This window comes from Papilio machaon, chromosome Z, assembly GCF_912999745.1.
Source record: "Papilio machaon chromosome Z, ilPapMach1.1, whole genome shotgun sequence".
Classification (NCBI taxonomy): Eukaryota; Metazoa; Arthropoda; class Insecta; order Lepidoptera; family Papilionidae; genus Papilio; species Papilio machaon.
Genome location: NC_060016.1, coordinates 1499678 through 1523542, shown reverse-complemented (window position 1 = coordinate 1523542; position 23865 = coordinate 1499678). Strand labels below are relative to the sequence as shown.

The following is a 23865-nucleotide window of genomic DNA, read 5'->3' as shown; positions in this document are numbered from 1 at the left end:
GATGAAAACTATCAAATCGATCAAGCTATTTATAACAAACTAGCTTAGACTTAGATTTTATTATTATTATTAGTTATGTGTACAGTATCCATGTTTGCAATACAGTTGGTTTTTGTTCAAATATTGCGTTGTTTTAACATAAAAATGCATTTACTTAGTGTATAATAAAACTAATTGCGGTTTGTAACACAAAGTCCGTGTAACGCCACGCCTCCAGCCTCACTGTGAATTTGGATTTGAACATGTCTCCATTTTTTCATATTTTTGACAACATACGATTACAAACTTTTCCATCACTTATTCAAGCATAACATATTTTTAATAAATTGAGTTTCGAGTCGGTATTGCGGTTACTTCTTACAGTTAAATTGATTTGATAATGGAGCTACTTCTAGTTGTGTCACTGTTTTCTTTGGTTCTGGCTTACGATAAAGGTGAGTATAACGAAACGATCACAAGTTTACATTGGTTTAAACTTGCTATCCTTACCTTGTACTGCTGTAGTTTTTATGTTTATAGTTTGTATAATTGTTAAAGTAAAGTAAACATTTGTGCAGCATCTTTCTATGGAGCAAGTTACATAGCATATCCTCTCCAAGAAGCCAAAGGAGCCACAGATATTAGCTTCAAATTCCGCACCCATTTGTCAGATGCTTTACTTCTTCTTGCTGCTGGAAAAACTGATTACTGTATGGTGAGTTGATTAAACTTTGATTTTTCATTGCTGTGCAAGCATAGACTTAATATTAGCATCTAATATATTTGTTGATAATATTTTACATTTGGCTACTGCTTTGTTTATTACAGCAACTATTAGTTTTATGTTATTTGATTGTAGATTCGTCTGGAGAGTGGCCGTTTAAAACTGCATATAAACCTTGGTGCTGGTGAAAGTGAGCTTTCCTCACCTAAAGGAATACATTTAAATGATACTCAGTGGCATCATGTCAATATTATTAGAAGGGAAGCAAATCTCACAATGAAGGTAAGTATTAATAAGTTTGGTTGTATGATTTCAGACATAACATTCCATGTCAATATAATTATTTAGTATGAAAATGAAGTCAGATATTGTTATTATCCATGATCATTAATTAAAGTTTAACAATATATTATTGTATTATACACAATTATCTTTATAACAAATATATAGATAAATATAAAACAGTGTTGCCAATATTTTACCCCCCTCATATTTCAAAGTTGTAATTTTTAATGCAATCTTTATCATTTTTTTAGATTGATGAAAGTACAGTGAAAAAGCGACTACCTGGAAGGTTTTTTGAACTGAACATACACTTTGGTATATTCCTTGGTGGACAAGGTGACTTCTCTGAATTGTTTCTTGGCCACATGGAAAATTTTCGTGGATGTATAGAAGATGTAAGTTAAAATTTTTTGAATAACCTAAAAGTATAACTATTTTATCAAAATAAATGCATGTTGTATTCCTTGTTTTGATTTGAAACCTAAATTAAGTAAACAAAAGATCATCAAATTCCTTACATGGCGTAAATTTATAAGAAAAAGAGAAGTAATATTGTAAAATAAGGCTAGCCAATGTTGTATAGCGTACCAAAGTACCGTTCCGTAGTGAAGTGTAACACCTGTAGTGTTTTATAATTTATGCATTTTAGCAAAATTACACTTTGCATATGTAATTTTTTTGTGGTTGCCATAATAATATTATTCCTTAGGTATACTACAACGGAGTTAAGATTATTGAGAAAGCACGAAGCCGCAGTGGTTCAGTGCATGTAGAAGGCGTTACTTGGAACTGCGCTCCGGAGTTCGACGCCGACATTAACTCGGATATAAGTTTTGTTGACGAAGGCGCTTATTTGATTTTACCGAGAATTAATTCAAGAGCTGGTGGGCGGTAAGTAAACATTATAAGAAAAATTTCATTTTCAGATTTTACCTTTATCTTAACACAAAACACTTTTAATATTGTTTTAATTAGACAGTTCTTGTGAAGTGAGGTTATAATCTCCGATTTAAATAAAGCAAAAAAAATATTTTAACACCAGAGTTATACTTTGTAATCTTTGTACTTATATTAAACTAGCTTTTACCCGCGACTCCGTCCGCGCGGAATAAAAAATGGAAAACGGGGTAAAAATTATCCTATGTCCGTTTCCTGGTTCTAAGCTACCTGTCCACCAATTTTCAGTCAAATCGATTCAGCCGTTCTTGAGTTATAAATAGTGTAACTAACACGACTTTCTTTTATATATACATAGATTTGTACTTAAATATTGCTTTTCTAATTAATTTTTAATTGATGCAATGATCAATAAATCTAGATATGAATTTTTACTGGCATGTTTTTAGATGGCAGATAGAATTCAAAACAACAACTCCAAATGCTATAATCCTGTATAATTATGGCGGAGGGCGTGGCTCTGATTTTTTAGCAGTTGAGATCTTAGAAGGAGTGGTTCGTGTAAAAATGGCAAAAGGACAGATAGTACACACAGTCAGAGTTAATGATGGCCAATGGCATAAGATACATTTGCTGTTTAACCCCTCGCTTATTGAGGTAAGATAGCTTGCGAATTTTTATTTTTATTTTGTGTAGTTTTTGTATATCTTATTGAAAAGAGGACAAGATGGAACATTTAACAAATGCTATTGATAAATCAAATTATTGGAATTAACTTTTAGGTTAAAATCCTCATCTTTGCACACATTTATTTATTTCCTTCGCTCACAATTTGTTTATTTTTAGTACCAAAATAAAATGCTTCTTTTAGTTAAACTTTCAAGTAATGTTTTTGTACGTGTATATTACAAAGTAGGTGTATAATACAAAGTATCAATCATATTTGCTTTCATTTTCATTATTTGCATTCATATGTTTGTGTAATGAAATTGCTTTACACTTTGCTTTTACCTTGAAATTTCGAGAAGACTATAAAAAGTCAACAAGAACGAAGTTGCAAGTGTTAATGGCTTTCTCATTTAGCACATCATATTCTGATAAGGTTGCAAGTAGCGATCGTAATTTAATGTTAACCATTTCAATGCCACGCTATCGCCTAGCGAGTTCACTTACATGCCAGAAAAAAACGAGGTAGCATGTAAAGTGTTAAGATAATGTGATAGGTTTGTGACTTGTTTTTTAAAAGAGGATATATTATTTTGATTTTGAGTTATTTCATTTCTATGCTTAACTGCCACACATTAAAGTTCACCTTAGTGTAATTTTGTATAGTAAGGGTCTCCTTAAATAACTTATTTTAAGATAGCATTGCGAATAAAATTAAGACAAGAATGTTATAATAAGTATAACGAGTTGCGATGCAGATGCAATCTTTACTTAAACATGGCTTGCGGTTGCGCTAGTTGTTAACCTAGTTTAAAAATGAAGGCTCATTAGAGTTTTCGTTCGGCCGGTATTTTATAATAAACTATTCCCGTTTGAAATAAATGCATCAAGAGTTTATTGAAAATTGAAAAGTGCTTTAGGAAATTTATACCTTTTTTTATTGGAATGATCATAATACTGGATAATGACGCGCAAAATTATTAAAGATAATACCTATATTAGCCAAACATTTATAGACATTAACTAAACTATATGGTCGTCAGAAAATTGCATAAAAAACATACATACGAACATGTTAAATATTAATAAAACCATCTAAGGTCACAGATATTTGCCTAGGCCAGGAATGGGGTACCAATGGCGCGACTAAATATTTTTGTCACGTCACTGATCAAAAAATGTATTATGCATTACAAAAAAAGTGCGATTGCAGAAAAAAAAATGGTACATCTATGACATTAATTTTTCTCTATACAAATGACATGTTAATACGTAAAGGTTCGTCATCTCTGCCTTATGCATTTACTTATTTAATATACATATATAACCAAAACAATTGCTTTTATAATTTGTCAATTTACCATCAGAGAGTGTCAAAATACTTTGAAGCTCAGCGACCTAAATTCCTAAATTTCCTGATATTTTTATGTTTTTTACACTATAGCAAAGTAATATGATTGGCAATAGCAAATAATATTTATCTCTTTGTTAACCTTTATTTACTACAAGCTGTCGCCCGCGACTCTGTCCGCGCGGAATTAAATAAATACGTAATATGTAGCCTATGTGTTCTTCTAGACAATGCTCTACATCTATACCAAATTTTATCAAGATCCGTTGAGCCGTTCCGGAGATACCTTGAAACAAAAATCCATCCATCCATCCAAACATTATAATATTAGTAAGTAGAATTTAAAACATTTGATGCGAAATCTATTAAATCCAAATTTTTTAATCATACCTAACAATTGTAGGCATTGATTTGAACTCATTAATTCAACTTTTTTTCGACATGCCCGTTTATTTTTTTTCTATACACTGCGAAATTTAAGTGTTTTACTGGCTATGTTAATAGTATGCAAGATTTAATCTCATCTGATAATCTTCAAAGTCTCTCTTCGAAGTAGGTCAAATAAAAACTATGTATATAAAAAATAGATTTTTTTAAGTTGGTCAATCACGTGACTATTACTTAACGCCTCGGTACCAACATATGATATATTGAAGTGGAATCATCTTGATCATCTTTTGATGAAAATTATTGAAAAGATTTGATCAAAGAGAATAGGAAACGTTTGCGAAGATATGCGCTGACTAGTTTTACATATGTAAAAGGCAAAGAGGTCTTTTACTAATATGTATATTTAAATAAAGTCATTTCTTTATTTTGTTCAGCTATCAGTGGACAATATAGCGATGAGTACTCGGATAGAAAGCGGGGGTATGCGGTATCTGGATCTCTCCGACTCATTCTATCTCGGAGGGATAGAGAGTGAGAAACGACAGCGTGCTTTCGCTAAAGGCATCAAGGCTGCCGATTCTAGTATAATGGTAAGTATAATTGAGCTAATAGATGTAATGTGTGCTCAAGTGGTTATCAATAGAGCCACTTAGTGGTTATTTCGTATGAAATAACTATACTAAAGGGCACTCTTAGTGAGCACTTAACATCTCTGAGAGTGGGAGATCCCATATCTGTTTGAGAAATTTCATTTTAATATAAAGCCTCTAGATCAAAGAGGCTTCGCATTTTAAGATAACAATGTGGACTGTTAAATATTTCTATTTTATATTAACAGGGTTGCATCAAACCTATTGAAGTGGATGATAAATTGTACGGCCTACCAAATGCAGTGGTGACATATGGTGTAAGCCCTAAATGTGTTTGGTGGTACCCATGCCACGCTAACCCCGCCAACCCACCTTGTCTGCTCAACGCCGTCTGTGAACAACATGGCCTGGACCATTTTACATGTAAATGTGACTCCGAACTTTGTATAAACCCTGACTACGCTGAAAAGTATAAGGTGAGCATTTTAAATGATAATTATAATGGCATTTAACTTGGGGCACGTTGTGCATATTTGTCAAATGAAAAGCTGGGTAGTATTTTTTTTCTCTTATTTAACGCATAGTTTGCGGATTACTAGATACACTTTCTCGTAGTAAGTGTGTAGTTTACTTCTTAATAAACTTTTCTTTTATCTCCAGGTGTTTTCAAAATCAAGTAGTGAACTGGAATTAGTTTCCTTGTACCCCCTGACAGTACAAGAAGGTGGGGTAGCGGTGATAACAACTCAGAATATAGACGTGGTACTGGATCATCACAAGTATGGAGTGAGGCCATCGGGTGTGGTACTACACGTAGCTCAGTCACCAATGCACGGACGAATCGCAGTTGATCTGTCACTGCAAAGGAATCTACCTCAGTATGCTAATTATATCGATGGCGAAGGGAAATCGAAACAGTTCTTTACGCTCATGGATTTGTCGAGAGATAAGGTATTTTTTTTTGTCCTACAGTCAAAAAGTTCAAGATTATATATGTAATAAGAATATGGGGATAGACAAAATGGTAACTTTCTCTAATGTTGTAGAAGGTTGGGCACATTTCTCAAGTGTGAAGTCAACCAAACCGCACTTGGATAGTATGTTTTACTATGGTATAGTCACCTCTCAGCTCAGTAGGCTCAGTGCCTCTCGTTTGGGACATATAGTGAGGTGACAGCGTTAACTAAAAAATATCTTTTTCACCATTTAGAACGAAAACAGTTCTAATCAGTCAAAAATCGAAAGATTTTTAATACTTTGATCCGTGGCGAGTTCACTTTTATACATCAAAACCGTGTTAACACAATAACTATTTCTTTAGGTGCGCTACGTTCATGACGGTTCCGAAAACCATCAGGATGCTATAGTGGTGGAAATGGAGCTGGTGCCGGAAGCTCGGTTCACCTTACCCAGTTACCTTCAAGGTCGGCATGCGTTTGCACTTCACGTCAATGTCACCCCAGTCAATGATGCTCCGGTACTGAACCTACCCCCGGGGAAAGTGTTACGGCTCACACAGGTTTGGTTTTACTTGGATTGATATAAGATAACCGATAATCGTAGAACCTTGTAGCAATAGATTACAGTCAATTATTAGTCTTTTAACATTTTTTTTGGTTAGGTTAGGTTATTATATCATGTCTGTAACCCAAAGGAGTAGGCAGAGATAGTGGACTTTTATTTGCTGCTGTCTTTTGTAAATCTTGCAAATATTTAAAAAAAAAAAAATTTCTTGTTTCAAAATATGAACATTAAAAAAAAAGTATTCTGTTATCATTTGAAATTGCCTGTTTTATCTTGTTTTCAGTTGTTGCAATGTTTATTTTTTTTATTTATAATTTTACTTTTCAGTGCGGCAAAGCGATTCGATTTGTTTATTTGGGTTGCTTATCGTAGTTGCATGCTTTGTTTGCTACAAACCTGCTGAATAACTGCATCTAACATATTAACATTGAGTGAGTATTAGTTGTTTATTTTTATCATTGAAAATAAAAATAAAATCTTTGACAGCTTCGAGAGTTCTTGTCTTCTGAATTAGGTAAAGATATATGCGTGATAAAAGTTTTGAATAAAGCCATACATTAGTCAAAGAGTTTTAAAGATCCTTTATTCCACTATATTAATAGTTATCTTTTTTTCAATGTAATTCCATATATGCATGGTAAATAATTCAAATATATTTTAGTTTGCAATAATTAACTTAATCCTTAGTTTTATTTGTTTTTTTTAAACATTACCTTATATAGTATATGAAATATATAGCACGGCATGTCACTTTTTAAATGATTTATTGTACTAAAACATTAGAAATCTAACTCAATTTTTAACATACATAAATTCGCAATATTATTAAATGTAATTTGTACAGGGTACCCGTAAAGTTATAACATCGGAGATACTAAAAGCTGAAGATCCGGATACAGCGCCCGAAGATTTACTGTACACTGTGTTACATGGAAAGAATGAAGCGAGCAGGTAATTTATGAATAAAAATCGATTGTACTAAAATTATGTAATTTATAGTGTAAACTAGCTCTCGCACGTGACTATGTCCGGAATTAGAACATAATTAGTATGTGTTCTACCTGACTATATCTGTGCCAAATTTCATCAAGACTTGTTTAGTCGTTCCGGAGATACCTTCTAACTAATATCCATCCATCTGTTCATCCGTACATGTAATCTTTCGCATTTATAATATTAATAGTATTTAATTTATCTAAATGCCTCGTAATTTAAAAATATACTGATGAATTAATAATTTGACGGTTTTCTAGCCAGATTCTTATATTCTTAGATATACTTTAGCCTAATGGTTTCTCTCAAATCAAACTAGTGTCATAATTTTTAAGAGTACGGACTAATGATCTAATCTTACCCTATTTTATAACAATATTAGTCAAAATATTAATGAAATTATAGTTAAAATTATGCAGAATATCAGCGCTTATTTCTGAAAAGTAATAAGCACAATGCTGTGTGAAAGCCTTGTCCATTCAGCATTGCAAATCTAATAGGATCTTTGATTTTTTATACTTGTTAATATGTACATGCATGTTGTTTTTTTATATATTTTATATATTTTATTATTTTATTTTATATATTTTCCTGTTTTTTCCCTCCTTTCAGTTTTTTTTTTTCACATTATTATTGTTTACTTTCTGAATGAAATATTTAATTAATTTCAGTGGTCATATTGAAATGTCAGGTCAGCCTGTTGATTCTTTTACCCAGCATGATATTGATGCGGGCGTTGTGTCATATGTCCACGGCTCAAGTGGGGATAAGCAGCTGAACAAAACATCCCTAAGATTGACGTTACAGGTAAGAATTAAAAAAAAAAAACTATTGTCATTAAATATGTAATGTATAGACACAAAATATAATTTAGAATTTCAATCAAAATTTAATTATATTAAGTACTAGCTTTTACCCGCGACTCCGTCCGCGCGGAATAAAAAAAAGAAATAGAAAACGGGGTAAAAATTATCCTATGTCCGTTTCCTGGTTCTAAGCTACCTGCCCACCAATCTTCAGTCAAATAGATTCAGCCGTTCTTGAGTTATAAATAGTGTAACTAACATGACTTTCTTTTATATATATAAATTAGCTGTCGCCCGTGACTTTGTCCGCGCGGATTTAAAAAAAAGCAATATGGAGCCTTTGTGTTCTTCTAGACTATGTCATAACCTGTGCCAAATGTCTCCATCAAGATCTGTTGACCCGTTCCGGAGATACCTTCAAACAAACATCCATCCATCCATCCATCCAGTTAGCCATCTAAACATTCGCATTAATAATATTAGTAAGATTGAGGAATAATAATATGCTAGAAATACATTATACATATATTTAATATAATAGTCTTGAAAAATTACTGTGTAAATTCTCATTTAGTTGTCCATTTTATAATCCATAAAAGTAAAGCTTATGTTATCTATCTATATATATAAAAGAAAGTGGTGTTAGTTACACTATTTATAACTCAAGATCGGTCGAACTGATTTAGCTGAAAATTGATGGGGGGGGGGGTAGCTTAGAACTAGGAGACGGACATAGGAACTTTTTTATCTTGTGTGCATTTTTTTTATTCCGCGCGGACGGAGTCGCGGGTAAAAGCTAGTTAGCAATAAAATTATCACTTAATATTGTTCCTTGTTATTTTGTAGGTATCAGATGGTATTGAAACCAGTGGTCCAAGTGTCCTACGTATATCAATTGTACCTCTACAAGTGCGTCTTGTTAACAACACGGGTCTGCAATTAGTACATAATTCATATGCAATTATCACAGCTGAAAATTTAACATTTGCAACCAACGCTGAAGAGAGCAATGCCCAAGTTCGGTGAGTGTTCAAACAAATAAACTGTCTATCTTTTTATTAGCAATTATATACTACTTATATATAACGGCCGGGGTGGCTCGCTATCAGAATTATTATTGATTGAGATCACTTGTGGGCGGCTGTGGGTAATATCGGATTCAAGGAATACACTGCTTATCACTTCTCAACTCGTTATAATTGATTCACAGGCTCATGTACAACAAACAATGCTTTAGCTACGAACCATATTTCCAGAATGACCAATGTCAGACATACATCGTACAAGAAGTCTCTTCGAATACAGCTCGTGTTCTAATTTCGATTTATTAAAGTTGATTTCTTCTTCAGAGAGATATATATATATATATATATATATATATATATGTGTGTGTGTGTGTGTAGTGTATATATATATATATTAGGGTGTTTCAATAATAAGACTTTTTTTTTTTTTAATGGTGTCGAAAAGTTGAAAGTACACATAAAAACAAAAATTTTAGCGCCTAGTAAAGCCCTTAATATTAATATTAAGGTTTGCCTCTATTCATTCGTAATTTTTCTATTTAAATAACACGGGAAAACCTTTTTTTTATTTTAAAATTTTAATTACTTTGGATTGGCTTGTTTGCGCTACATCTCAAAGCAAGGGTCTATAGGAAATTTCACGCTCTACAAAAAACGTCTGATGGTCAAAGTTCCTCAGATCAACTGTTTCAAAGATATCTGCGATCAAAAATAACACTAATCAAAAATTTCAAATATTTTCCAATAAAACTGCAAAAAAATATCATACCCTATATTTATCTTATTTTTTTCTGTAAAATCACTTGAATTTTGTTTGCTTGAGACGGTTAATTTTTTTTTTGCTTATTTACTCAATACGTAACTCACAAAAAGCACAAATACATATAAATATAAAGGTTAAAAATATCAAATAAATGATTTTTGGGTTTATTTTATGACAAATTTATTTAATTTTCCACCGAATACTAATAAATTTTATTGAACAATCAATTTTTTATAACAAAAAACAATATTCAACAACAAGTAATAAAATTTATATATAATATATTTACGCAAATTAAATTAATAATATAACGGATTTAAAAAACAATCAGTATCAATGAAGAAAGACAATGACGAGAAGATATAATAAAGCGTTAAAAGCAGAGCAACAAAGTGAAGTTGGTACCGAACGGCCAGTCTTACCAACACAGAGCTTATTAGCTACACTACTCAGATCAAACGATTATACTACTTTTGTCGACAGAGCTAAATAAAGCTCTGTCGAATTTTTTGAATGGAAAAATTGATCAAATTTTATAGTTGATTCAATTGATTTAAAATATTTACATAAATTTTTTATTATTTTGAATAAAATGCAATGATGAGTGCTTGGTTAGTTAATGTAATGAGGAACTTTACATTTTCTTCTTACAAAAATTTATGAAGTTTATGACACATAAAATAAATTTGCTATAAAATAAACCCAAAAATCATTTATTTGATATTTTTAACCTTTATATTTATGTATTTGTGCTTTTTGTGAGTTACGTATTGAGTAAATGAGCAAAAAAAAAAATTACCATCTCAGGCAAACAAAATTCAAGTGATTTTACAGAAAAAAATAAGATAAATATAGGGTATGATATTTTTTTGCAGTTTTATTGGAAAATATTTGAAATTTTTGATTAGTGTTATTTTTGATCGCAGATATCTTTGAAACAGTTGATCTGAGGAACTTTGACCATCAGACGTTTTTTGTAGAGCGTGAAATTTCCTATAGACCCTTGCTTTGAGATGTAGCGCAAACAAGCCAATCCAAAGTAATTAAAATTTTAAAATAAAAAAAAAGTTTTCCCGTGTTATTTAAATAGAAAAATTACGAATGAATAGAGGCAAACCTTAATATTAATATTAAGGGCTCTACTAGGAGCTAAAATTTTTGTTTTTATGTGTACTTTCAACTTTTCGACACCATTAAAAAAAAAAAAAGTTTTTTTATTGAAACACCCTAATATATATATACTAGCTGTCGTCTCTTAATTATTAGCCTATATGTTCTATCTCTATGTCAAATTTAATCGAAATTTATTAAGTCGTTTTGTTGATATCTTGAAACAAACGTAAGATTTGCTTCAAATCTAACTGACTAATGATATCTGTAGGTGAAAAATCCAATTTATCTTTTATTGTGATGTGTATTTATGAATTCCATATATATATGATGTAAATAAAATAATCTATATATGTTAAGAAAATAATTGGTAAATTAAATGGTAACTTAATATCCAGTTTAATTATTCATTTATGTGTAATTTTATGTTAGTATAAGGTTATTGTTTTTTGGTTTAATCTTTTTGTGTTAATAAAAAACTTTCTTTCTTCTTCTTCAATTGAATTTTTAGGGTTGCAGCCAAGATGTATGATATATTTAATAAAACACTCATAATAGCTCACTTAGGCTCACGCTTAACAAATAACGATTTTAAGTGTGGCAATTATTTTTATTAGTCATTTATTTGTTACGAAGTGTATTTTATCAACTGAATTTTATATTATTTATTCCTTTTACCGTTTAGAAATTAGTTTATATGTTATTTTTCAGCTATGATATAGTAAAGCCGCCTCAGTTCGGTGTTGTGGAGAGATTGAGAGTGTTGGATGGCACTTGGCAGACTGTGGACTCCTTTACGAGTGAAATGATCAATTTTGGTCGAGTACGGTATATGCATCTGTTGGGCAATCCTTCACATGACGAGTTTAAGGTTTGTTATTTATAATTCTTATATATTGCTTTATAATTTTTTTTTCTGGTTCTGTTTACTGATATAAATAACACTATATTTTTTTTTCAGTTCAAAGCGTCAGTGGGTGCGATACGAACAAATATTCTTTACGATTTTCGAATGACTTTCATTAAACTTGAATTGTATCAATCTACAAATGAAGAGTTGGTGTTGAATAATACAAGAGAAGCTTTCATATCGCCTCTGCATTTACGATTCCAAACCAGACCGATCCCACTATCGGCAGATAGAATCTTGTATACGGTACTCAAGCCTCCTAAATATGGCATTCTGCATCTGTCGTCGGGCAAACACCATCTTTTAATGTATGGTACTTTCACCCAACAAGATATAGACACAGATCAATTATGGTACAGATTGCACAGACGGGCCTATTCACATATACATGATGAGTTCGCGTTCGTCGTGGGCGCTAACGAATGCGAAAATGTGACCGGAGTGATGACAGTACGACATACACCGAGCTATCTCACATCGGACCACTCTCAAAGTAGACTGCACACTACATTAGAGAGGCTACAAGTCATGGAAGGCTCCAGAATGGCGATACCAGCTAGCCATCTCGACTTCCGAACGGACACCGTCACCAATTTGTTGTTCAACATCACCCATGCACCGAAACATGGCAAGATCGAAGTTATCAATGACAATCTCAAAGTGATCAGAGATAATACGACATATTTTACACTGCAAGAGCTCAACTCTGACCGTGTATATTATGCGCACGATGATTCTGAGAGTAGACACGACTCCTTCCATTTCATGGCTCTGAGCCCGGAGCCGGAAGACTTTCAGTACGTCGGCGTTTTCCACATAGATATTATATTGAAGAATGATAACAGTCCGGTCCGTGCCAATGAGAATATTTTCCACATAGTTCACGGCGGCGCGAGACTCATAACGGCGAGAGATCTCAGTTACACCGACGCCGACTTGGATACGAGGCCGTCGGACATCATTTATACAGTCCAGAGGTTCACAAAAGACCCACCCAACGGTGGTATCTTTCGCGCCGACAACCCTTCGGAGCAAATCGCTCAGTTTTCACAAGATGACATCAACAAGAACTTAGTGTTGTTCAAACATCAAGGCAAGGAATATGGCAAAATGGCGTTCTGGATATCGGACGGCTTGTTCGATGTCAACGGCAACTTGGAAATACAAGCGTCTCCTCCATTCATAAGGATGTATCCGACTAATGGATCGATCGTTGAGAATGGCAAGGCTGTTGTGATAACCACCAGAGATATGCAGGTAATTTTTCATTTCCTTTTGGTTCGTATTCATCAAAATAGCCATTTTTTTAATATTTTTCCTGTAAATTCAGGTGGATACAAATATGAATTGCCTCGAAGAAGACATTCGATACGAGGTGACACAGGAGCCAAAGCACGGTACTATGGAAGTAGGTGAAGGTGTAGGCGCGTCTACCTTCACACAACTTGACGTGGCAGCTGGCAGGGTTGCCTACAGACATACGGAGCCCAGCGTACCGAGTGATTGCTTCCGGTATATATTCACAAACCAATTCTATATTTCTAATTACAAGATTATTAACACACTTCTACTGTCATCGATAAAAAAATAGCCGTCTAGTATAATGAAATTCCAAAAGTATTTTAAAAATTTAATCTAACGCCGGAATAACGACTTGAACTATAATTCTATGTAGTCCTTGCAATAATATAAACTCAACTGCTCGTAAATAAACAAAAATGTCAGACGTTCCGCAATGACAAATGGAAAAAGACTGCCATGAGCAGCGCATGCTTCCTTATAAAATCTTTTGTGAGACTACCCTCAACAGTAATTCCGTTCCTAATACAGTATTATTCCAAACAACATGGACGCCGCTGTCCTACCTTATCATTTGACAAACTCACTAAACAAACTCACTAAAATAACTGATTAATGATAACAAATAATTTAAATGAATTAATATTTTGTAAATACTAAACCGGTAGTGTACATCTTCTCAAAAATCAACACTAGTAAAATTCCTGTCAAATTTGAATAAGCCTTTTGCAGATTGCAGACAGACAGGCAGACAGGATATTTTAAATATTGATTTTTTTGCAGCGAATATATGTAGTCATATTCGAGAAATAGATATTTTTTATATGTAAAATAAAGACACTTCAATTTTATTAGTTTTTTTTAGATTAAATACTGCATTTATTTAAAAGGGATTCAAAAATCTTAAAGCTTTTCGCGTCATCTATTTCAGACATTATTAATAATAGCACGAGAGCTCACGACCAAAACCATGTCTCATCGTTTTACGTCCAAAACTGTATAATACCGTTAGAGTAGATGAATCTGAACCCGGCTAAGTGCGCAGTACCGGCTAGAAACGTCGCAGTTTTATGGGGGGGGGGGGGGGGCATTTCTGCTACGTTAAAAAAAATAGGCAAACAGTTTTATCACAATATGTCTGATAATAAAAATGTACATAGGTTTTGTCATTTTATTACGAAAAAAATTGTTTTCAGACATTTTGCGCGTCACATGTGGCCTAAGCGCATTTTCGAAAATGTCAAAAAATTTACCCGACCTGTCTCATAGCAGCTTGGTTCATTTTTTTTAATCTTTTGTATGGCTGCCAGACTTATGAAAAAATCGTTTTCAGACATTTTAAATGTCACCAAAAAGTCCAAAAACGAAGAGAACGTTTGTGAGTCGGGCGGTAACGTGCGGTGCTTGCTACGTCCCTATCCCTGGCTAGCTACAGCGCAAGCGTCCATCAGCTGTTCTGACTATACGAGTAGCAACGGTTTCAACGACGCTCACTTTTCAATAAACACTATTTTTCAAACGTTATCCCAATTTCCTTTTGTCCTATTTATGAACAATGTCCTTTAATTTTAGTTCGATGGTTTCGAGTGAGCTCTTTATCGATCATCATCTAAGAATTTGCGAGTTGCAGCTTATTCATTTGTATAACAGATGTAAATACGCCACAATACGATTTTTTTATAATTTCTGACTCGAAAAGTTATTTGAAGTACGACACTAAATTTGTCTGATATAATTTTTTTTGCATCCAGGCAACTTTTCATGATGTAGAACAGTTTTCAGACAGAATGCTATGGAACATATCGGTAAAATCTTTCAACACGTTCAAAATGGTTTCAATGCATAAGCTGCTCACACTTTCTCCTGAAAAATGATTAATTCGCATCAACTGACCAATGTTCACTTGAAAATAAGATTTCCAGACGGTTTGCTATAGTTTTTTTGTTTACCTCATTTTTAATTTATTCAAATGGTGTCCTGGGTACGTGTGACACTTGTGGTGTCTGAAAATTGTGTTTTCAGTAACCAAAATTTATCGTTCAACTACATTCTGAAAATCAGACAGATTACTATGAAACAGTTCGGTAAAGTTTTTTGACATCTTCAAAAATGCGGTCAGGTCAGACGTGACGTAGAAAATTTCAGAAATTAGTATTTTTGCAAGCAAAAAATCTATCGATTTTATACAGTTTTCATCGTAAAACGATAGGGCAAAAATTTTGGTCGTGGCCTCTCTAACTATAACGTTATTTTAGAAGAATAGCGTTATTTGCTAAGAAATTATAGTCTCTTATAATATTATTTTTTATTTACAGTTTTAAAGTGATGTGTTTGGATACTTTTGGAGAGGGTTCATATCCGATTAAGATATTTCCATCTAGTTATTGGGAGCCTCTACGAGTGACAACAAATAAACCACTGATTGTCGAAGAATCAACTAGTGTTAATATAACAAAAGATATTTTAGAGGTATGTACACATTGAATATTTCAGAAATATTCATTTTTGTATAACACAATGTGTTTATTTTACTCCAATTCTATGTTACAATTTTTAATCGCTTAATTAGAATTATGTTTCAAAACCTATTAATTATGATTGATTGCTACGAAGTAATTGCATTTTTTAAATTAAAAGAATAACATTAATTAGCTAGCTGTCACCCGTGATTCCGTCCGCGCGGAATTAAAAACAAAACTTAATTAGTAGCCTATATGTTCTTTTAGACTTTGTTCTATATATATATACCAAATATAATCCAGATCCGTTGAGCCGTTCTGAAAATACCTTCAAACAAACATCCGTCCATCCATCCATGCAAACATTCGTATTTATAATATTAGTAAAATTAGAATCAAGTATTTAAATATAGTTCTTGTAAATGGGACAAGTATCTACCTTCTCTATAGGTTTAAAATAAAAAAAATACGTCAACACTGCTTTATTTTTTGTTTGTTTTTTATCCTTCTTTAGGTGATGCATCCTCAAATAGAGCCATCAAACATTTTATATCAAGTTACAGAAGGTCCGTACTATGGTTGGCTTGAAATTACATCTACTCCGGGCACAGTTGAACTGGAGAATTACAACGAAGAGCCAGTTCACACTCGAGTATTTGATCAATCTATTATAAATGTAAACAGATTAACATATGTACAATCAGGTGTAAATCGTACCAGAGATAGGATAAAAATGGACGTTACTAATGGAATAGTATGGCTTAGAGGCGTTGAATTGACCGTTATAATTATCCCTGAACATTTTTATGTCAGATCTTTAAACCTAACAGTAGTGGAAGGTGAAGCTGTAAGTTTAAAGCCGGGTTTATTTAAAACGATAACAGAATATTATCGCGGGAAAGTTGTATCTTATAAAGTGATTGAGAAACCAAAGTTTGGTAAGATTGTAATGGGTGATCAAGATATTGGACTTTTGCCGGTTTTGAAATTGAATTCTGGAAATATACAGGTGAGGAAATTATACATTTTCAAAGTAAATAATGATTGATTATTATAAAAGATTACTTCTATTTACTTTAATTGTATATAAGGATATATATCAAAAGTAATATTAATTTTTCTATATTTATATATTTTTTAAAAAATAAATTTAATATTTTTCAACTCAAATTTTATACATTTATTACAATAACGTCTTTTAACATATTTTTTTAAACCATTGGATTCTAACTAATCTTTTTTTTTTTAGTATGTAAACGATGGTTCAGAAGAATCTAGTGACGCAATCAGGTTAGTCGCAATAACTGAAGGTGGAAAGGAAAGTGAACCATTCTACTTGTACGTGAACATATCTCCAGTGAATGATGAGACGCCAATAGTGGCAGCGAATACCGGTCTCTGTGTATGGGAAGGTGGCACATTTACATTCACTAGGAACGAATTATGTAAGTTAATCGTTCATTCACCTTTCTAAGTTGTTTTTATTTGATTGTTTCAACTATAAGTTGTATTATAGATGTGAACGACATTGACACACCGCTTGAGAACGTAACAATTCGAGTGGTGGACATACTGTCAGGTTATATCGCTCTCAAACACGATCTGGACACCCCCCGGCACAGCTTCACACAGGCAGACATAGACAGGGGACGAGTCATCTTCGTACATACAAGTATGTATTATAATTCTGTGTATCGAGAGTAAAAGGAAACAGTAAAGAAAAAGCTAAAGGTGACTGTTTATTATTTTCAGATGGTACCAAAGGAAAAATGATATTCAACGTCACTGATGGTCTTCACGAACTGTCAAAGATCACTTTTCTTATATCGACGAAGTCCGTCTCATTAAAACTGGTGCGGAAACACAACCTGCGCGTGTTCCCACTCATGAGAGAGCCTCTCAACAACTACTTTCTAATGGCCAAGTGCTCAGACCCCACCAGAACCATAACGTACAAAGTGATCCGAGCACCAAATCTCGGCAGACTTATCATGCTAAACGGAGACAACCATCACAGAACCATTAAAATGTTCACACAAGAAGACATCAACAATACTCTGGTGTATTACGAACACACTCATCCCTTCTCCGATTTATATACGAACGACTCATTCGTATTTAGCATAGAAGCCGCTCTCGCGAAATCGATCACCGACCAAACGTTCAATATAGACATATCAGTGTCGTCTGGTGGACTCGCTAAATACGTGAATATACCGCAAACAAAAGTGCAAGAGGGTGATAAAGTGCCTATCGTTGTAAATGTTACTAATGTGATAAGTTATCTCGAGAGTCAGGCCGGCGTGAGGCAGCCGCAAGTGGAAGGGCAATGGTCGCAGCCCGCACATGGCGCACTCAATCCTTCCATGTCTTCCCTCACGCAAGCTCAAATGGAGACGGGCGTCGTTAGCTACGAACACGACGGCTCCGATACCTTACAAGACAAAATAGACATGTCTCTGTACCTCTTGCCAGATTACGTCCTCCTCTGTAACGTCACCATACCTATAACAATAGTGCCCGTCAACGATCAACCTTTCAGACTATTGACGGACACCCCACAAATACAAGTAGTTCAAGGAGAAAACTATACGATCACCAAAAACGACCTGTCGACAGAAGACGCCGATACGGAACCTTCGGGCATATTGTACGACATAATTAGCGGACCGACTCAAGGCAGAATAGTTATGCTCGATAAAAACCAATCGATGGACGACGCTCATTCTATTAACAAATTTTCACAGGAAGATATAAACAACGGTCTCGTGGTTTACGAACATTCCGGAATGTTACAAACTGCTACTTTCTACTTCAGAGTATGGGACGGTCAATTCAAACCTACCTACACCGTGTTCACAATAGATGTGATCAAAGTGATTCTGAATGCAACATCTCTTCATCCTATTTATCTACAACAAGGTTCCAATGTGGCTACCGTCACCAACGAACAAATACACGTAGATACGAACGCTAAGAAATCTAAAGTGTGGTATAATATTACAAGACAACCTCTGCATGGAATGATCTATGTCGGGAGGAGTCCGGTCACTTATTTCTCACACAAAGATTTAATGGATAAAGTTGTCATTTATATGCAGAACGACATGACAGTTGCCAACGATAGTTTTGAATTAATAGCGTATGCGCACAATACAAATTCAACTTTACCCTTCGCTATAGAGGTGATCGTTCAGCCTCTGATGATACTTGGAGAATTGAAGGTAGATGGAGATAAAGCGAAGCTAAATTTGAACATCATGGACGCTACTGAATTAGCAAAATTGACTGCCAGCGATCCGGTGTATACAATCATAAAGAAGCCAAGATATGGAACTGTTAAAAAGATTATCAGATCTTCTGGAGAGAAGACCAGTGCTAGAGAAAGGGAAGTGACATATTTCACGCACGAAGACGTGAAAGCTGGCGTCATTTACTTTGTTACCAAGAAGAAAATAACCGATTTGAATGGATACGAGGATAGTTTTCGATTCCTTTTAGCTGCATCGATATTTCAACCAGCAGCTGGTGATGTCAAGATATTAATCGGTAGTAGATCGAAGAAGAATTTACCCGGACCTAATGACCCTGAGAGTCACGAAGGTGTTCTGGTGAGTCAATCAATGCTATAAAGAAAATAACAATTTTCCAAAAAAAAAAAAACACGATAGTAAAAAGTAACAAATAATCTGAACAACTGCTATTAATTGAATTTAATCACAGTTTCTTAATTTATTCTTTATGAAATTTGTACACAATATAACCTAAAATCTTTTTTTTTTGTAGGTAAACAACGGTGAATCAATGTCGTATTACATGATGATAGTGATGGCTCTATCAGGCGTGGTGCTGGCTATCATAGTGATAGCAGGTCTGATCAAATGTCGGAGATATTTGTCTCGAGAGAGGAACGCACTTGTGAAGATACACGGCCAGGGTCAGGGTGCAGTTGCGCCTATACCACTGCCGCGCCCACCGGAACACTTGATGCCGTCGCCTACGCAAGCCACACCCCCAATTAAACGGTATATACTTATAAATATTTTTTTTATTAATTGAATTATAGAGATTTTTTAATTTTTCTGACTAATTGTTTTTGTGGTAAACATCTAATGGTCATTATTATAGTACTTTATTTGGTAAAATTTTGATGGCAAACGAGCAAACTGCCACCTGGATGCCACAACAGCGAGGCGACCTTTGCCCATAGACATCCGCAAATACAGATGCGTTGCCTTTAATCAACGAAAAAGGGGACGCACAAAAAGAGGATATTTCTCCTTCCTATGCGTCCCCTCTTCCGCCAAATCCACTTCCTAAGTCCCGACTAAAATTATGCCTCCGGTACCACACTCATCAGACTGTACTTGGAATTGCTTCCACTTGACGCCAGTCTTTTGTGTGGTCGTGGTATTGCACCAGGCGAGGCCCATTCGTGCACCAAACAAATATTGTTGTTGCGGGATCTACCACTGTAACATTCTGAACAATATTATCCTAAATTTCTAGTGATTAATTTACTAATTATTCTAGGTACGTACCATCAGAGCAGTCAGGTACGACAGGTGCAAGTACACCACTGCCGTCCGCAGGCAGCGTTGCCTGCAAAGTAACTCCCCTGCCGGACGCTCCACCGGACCTCAACGCACGATACCCATATGGCGCTGATGTGAGTTATTTTTCAGTTAAATCTTTATTAATTACTCCTTAAACTGTACTTAAATTATTATTTTTTCTTATGATACGAGTATTAAGAGCACCCGAAACTGACTTGCATGTATGCGTAGATGTATGAATGTAGAAGAAGCGAGAGAGGTATGTCAGGACAGTGCCAAATGGAGGTCCATAATCTTTGCCTACCACTCTAGGTTGTGGGCAACATCTTTTGACAGGTTTTCTTTAGGAACTTTATAGTTACAAGAATTATCACAACATGTGATTTGCAGGCGGAAGAATGGAGCAACTATGAGGCGAGTGAATCAGCGTATGCGGGCGTTGCGGTTGCAGCGAACCCAATGCTGCGCCGCAACCAATACTGGGTCTGACCCGCAACCCCCTTGACATCTGCGACACACGCGCGTACGCTGCCCTCTGCGCGTGCGCATCGTACGTATACCTACACTTTTTTATTTTAATAATGTATCTATGACTAATACATTTTTAATCATAAGTAACTCAACTAAAATTTATAACTTAAAGTTGAAAGGACAATGGGCATTTTGGGCCAAGATCTCAACAGTGATGAAAGCCATGCCATTTGAAAGATTATGGGGTGTTATTTAATTCATACTATGGCAGCCATGTCGAAATCGAGTGCGAACATGGTGTTTTCGAGCATTAAAAATATAATAATTACTATGGGAGTTAGTAGCATTAGCGTGTTGTGTTTTATATTTAAGAGAAAAAAAACAACACGTTTGTTTGTTTATTGCTCTATTATCATTTATTACATAGATTTAAACATTTTTTCGAACTACAATAATATTTGTTATATTTAATAAAATCTGTTACATTTTTGTTTTTTTACCGAAACAAAAATGTAACAGATGTTTGTATATTATTAAAATATTATTGTTTTTTTTCTCTTAAATATAAAACACAACACGCTAATGCTACTAACTCCCATAGTAATTATTATATTTTTGAATGCTCGAAAACACCATGTTCGCACTCGATTTCGACATGGCTGCCATAGTATGAATTAAATAACACCCCATAATCTTTCAAATGGCATGGCTTTCATCACTGTTGAGCATTTAGCCCAGACTCCATACAAATTTGCCCATTGTCCTTTCACAAAAGGTTAAGTTAAGTTACTTTTTTTTTCTCCAAAATGCATAAGTATTAATCTAAAGACAAAAAAAAATTACACAATTGAATTCACTGTTTACAAAATAAACTATTTTTTGTTTTTAATTCTAGCACCAGGAGCCGGGCATGATTATTTCCTTTCTTTAAACCGGAGTCAGCTTCGTCGTCGGCCTGAATTAGTTCCTACGCCTTTTTTACTTAGCAACTATGGCGTTAAGAAACACGTCATTTGCGAAGTTACCGTTTAACAAATGGACATTCTATTTTGTTACATTTAAAATCACTTAATGGTTATTACCACTCACAGTCGTTAAAGACGTCCCTTAGTACACATTTAAAGACCACTTTTGAGTTTAACAGTTAACTAGTTCAAGATATGTTGGAACATACTCTACGTTATAATTTGGTATGGAACATATTTAACGTCTCTTAACGTGTGTTTCTACTGTAGAAACAACTTTATAAAAACATACTGTGGATTGTGGACAAATATGTTTTTGTACGAGTGTTTTTTTGCAGAGGAAATTCACGATTATATTACAATAAAATGTACCTTCTTAATACTTTGAAATTTAAATATCTAATTTCTATTAATTAAAATGGAACACCAATAAAGCATATATGAGATGATTTTTCAAAGCAATAATTACGTGTTGTTGAATTGAATTATAAATATAATTTTTTTCTAATAATAAATATAATTAAATGTACGAATTTTCATCTATTTACTTAAAAAATAATGTACTTAATGATACAACTTTTACAATTTTATGTGAGAGAATTAATAAATTGTTACTAAAATACAATATTAATGGTCACTTTTTAAAGAATTAAGTATAAACGCGAAGTAAAACGCGAGTTTAAAAGCAATTGACTATATGTTCCTAGACTGTTTAAACTTGGCAATGGCTATAATACTGCCAATGTGAGATGTTTGTTAATTGAAAATGGAACGCCTAGAGAAATGTTAGTTTGTACTACTTTTAGATTTGATAGGTTTATTCTGAGGCAAATTAGTTGCAGGGTGGGGCATTAGACATAGTGAAAATAACAGATTTTTAAATCAGTGAAGTTACACTTGACACATACTGTTATCTCTTACTTTTTAAGGGGAATGTAAGAGATGGCAATATCTCTGTCGATATATACAGTAAATTCGCGAACATTTAGCGAGTTTTTTTTTCTCTAAATGTTGCCAAATCACGTGCCAAATAGTTATACACATGTTAAAATAGTTTGTTAGCAATTTACAAATGTATTACTTTCATTGTATTATTAGAATATTTAGTTTTAGATTTTGAAAATAAGTTGATTGGTACTGAAATTATTTAATATTTTAGTATGTAAGTGTAATAACGCCATTTTTTTTGTCACGTACATATATTTAAAGAAAGTCGTGTACTTTCTGCTGATTTTTTTAAATGTAATAATTTTATTTATATTCTAAATTAATGTAAACATATACAAGTTAATGTTGAATTTTCTTACATAAACCCTCATCCCCATATCTTCCCTATATCAATTAAAAAAAATCCTCCTACATCCCCTTCCCTTGGACTTCTCAATATTTACAACCGTGATTAACTTATTTAATACATTCCATAATATTTAATTACAAAAAAAATATTGTATCTTTATTTTCGCCTACATTCATTGGAAAAATAGAGATAAATTTCCCTTTATATCTCTCTATAACTATAATATAGTCTATGTTGTCTCTTTCATATAATTATTAAACATTTTTCCCGAACACTTGTATAATAATTCTCAGCCTATATTGTAAAATATCTATTTGCTAACTATTCGTAATATAATAAAGGTTATATGAATTATTTATTATCCAAAATACAATTATTATTTATGTATTATATATTTGTAAATTTTCTCTCATATTCATGAATTCCAGATTTACATTACATCATATTCCATTACATATATCTTATATATAAAATTCTCGTGTCACGGGGTTCGAACTTGAACTCCTCCGAAACGGCTTGACCGATTCTCATGAAATTTTGTGAGCATATTGAGTAGGTCTGAGAATCGGCCAACATCTATTTTTCATACCCCCCCCCCCCATTTAGTATTTTTTTTTAACTGCGCGCGGACGGAGTCGCGGGCGACAGCTAGTATAGTATATATATATATATGTATATATATATATATATATATATATATATATATATATATATATATATATATATATATTATATATATTGTTAGGACTGTTGAGGGTAGCCACACAAAAAAAAAGGTTTTATAAGGAAGTATGCGCTGCTGCTC

General features: G+C 33.6%; 1 protein-coding gene across 1 annotated transcript; it reads left to right on the top strand.

Moving 5' to 3' along the window:
- Nucleotides 1-30: 30 nt before the first annotated feature.
- LOC106715933 (chondroitin sulfate proteoglycan 4) lies at nucleotides 31-22077 on the top strand. Its single transcript, XM_045686006.1, has 25 exons — nucleotides 31-434; nucleotides 558-694; nucleotides 839-985; nucleotides 1240-1383; nucleotides 1698-1879; nucleotides 2335-2542; nucleotides 4727-4882; nucleotides 5131-5358; nucleotides 5543-5833; nucleotides 6204-6401; nucleotides 7251-7357; nucleotides 8071-8206; nucleotides 9052-9227; nucleotides 11815-11974; nucleotides 12065-13270; nucleotides 13344-13525; nucleotides 15628-15781; nucleotides 16286-16780; nucleotides 17021-17216; nucleotides 17288-17443; nucleotides 17524-19382; nucleotides 19558-19796; nucleotides 20305-20440; nucleotides 20718-20877; nucleotides 21694-22077. Exons 1-24 carry the CDS (start codon nucleotides 380-382, stop codon nucleotides 20814-20816), a joined length of 7047 nt encoding a protein of 2348 aa, XP_045541962.1. The 5' UTR covers nucleotides 31-379; the 3' UTR covers nucleotides 20817-20877; nucleotides 21694-22077.
- The last annotated feature ends 1788 nt before the right edge of the window (nucleotides 22078-23865 follow it).

Excerpts from the sequence above, each read along its gene's own strand:
- LOC106715933 (XM_045686006.1), top strand. The coding sequence starts at position 380 with ATGGAGCTACTTCTAGTTGTGTCACTGTTTTCTTTGGTTCTGGCTTAC. Across the intron at positions 5,359-5,542 it reads ACTACGCTGAAAAGTATAAG|GTGTTTTCAAAATCAAGTAG; the intron begins GTGAGCATTTTA and ends TTTTATCTCCAG. Across the intron at positions 13,271-13,343 it reads TAACCACCAGAGATATGCAG|GTGGATACAAATATGAATTG; the intron begins GTAATTTTTCAT and ends CTGTAAATTCAG.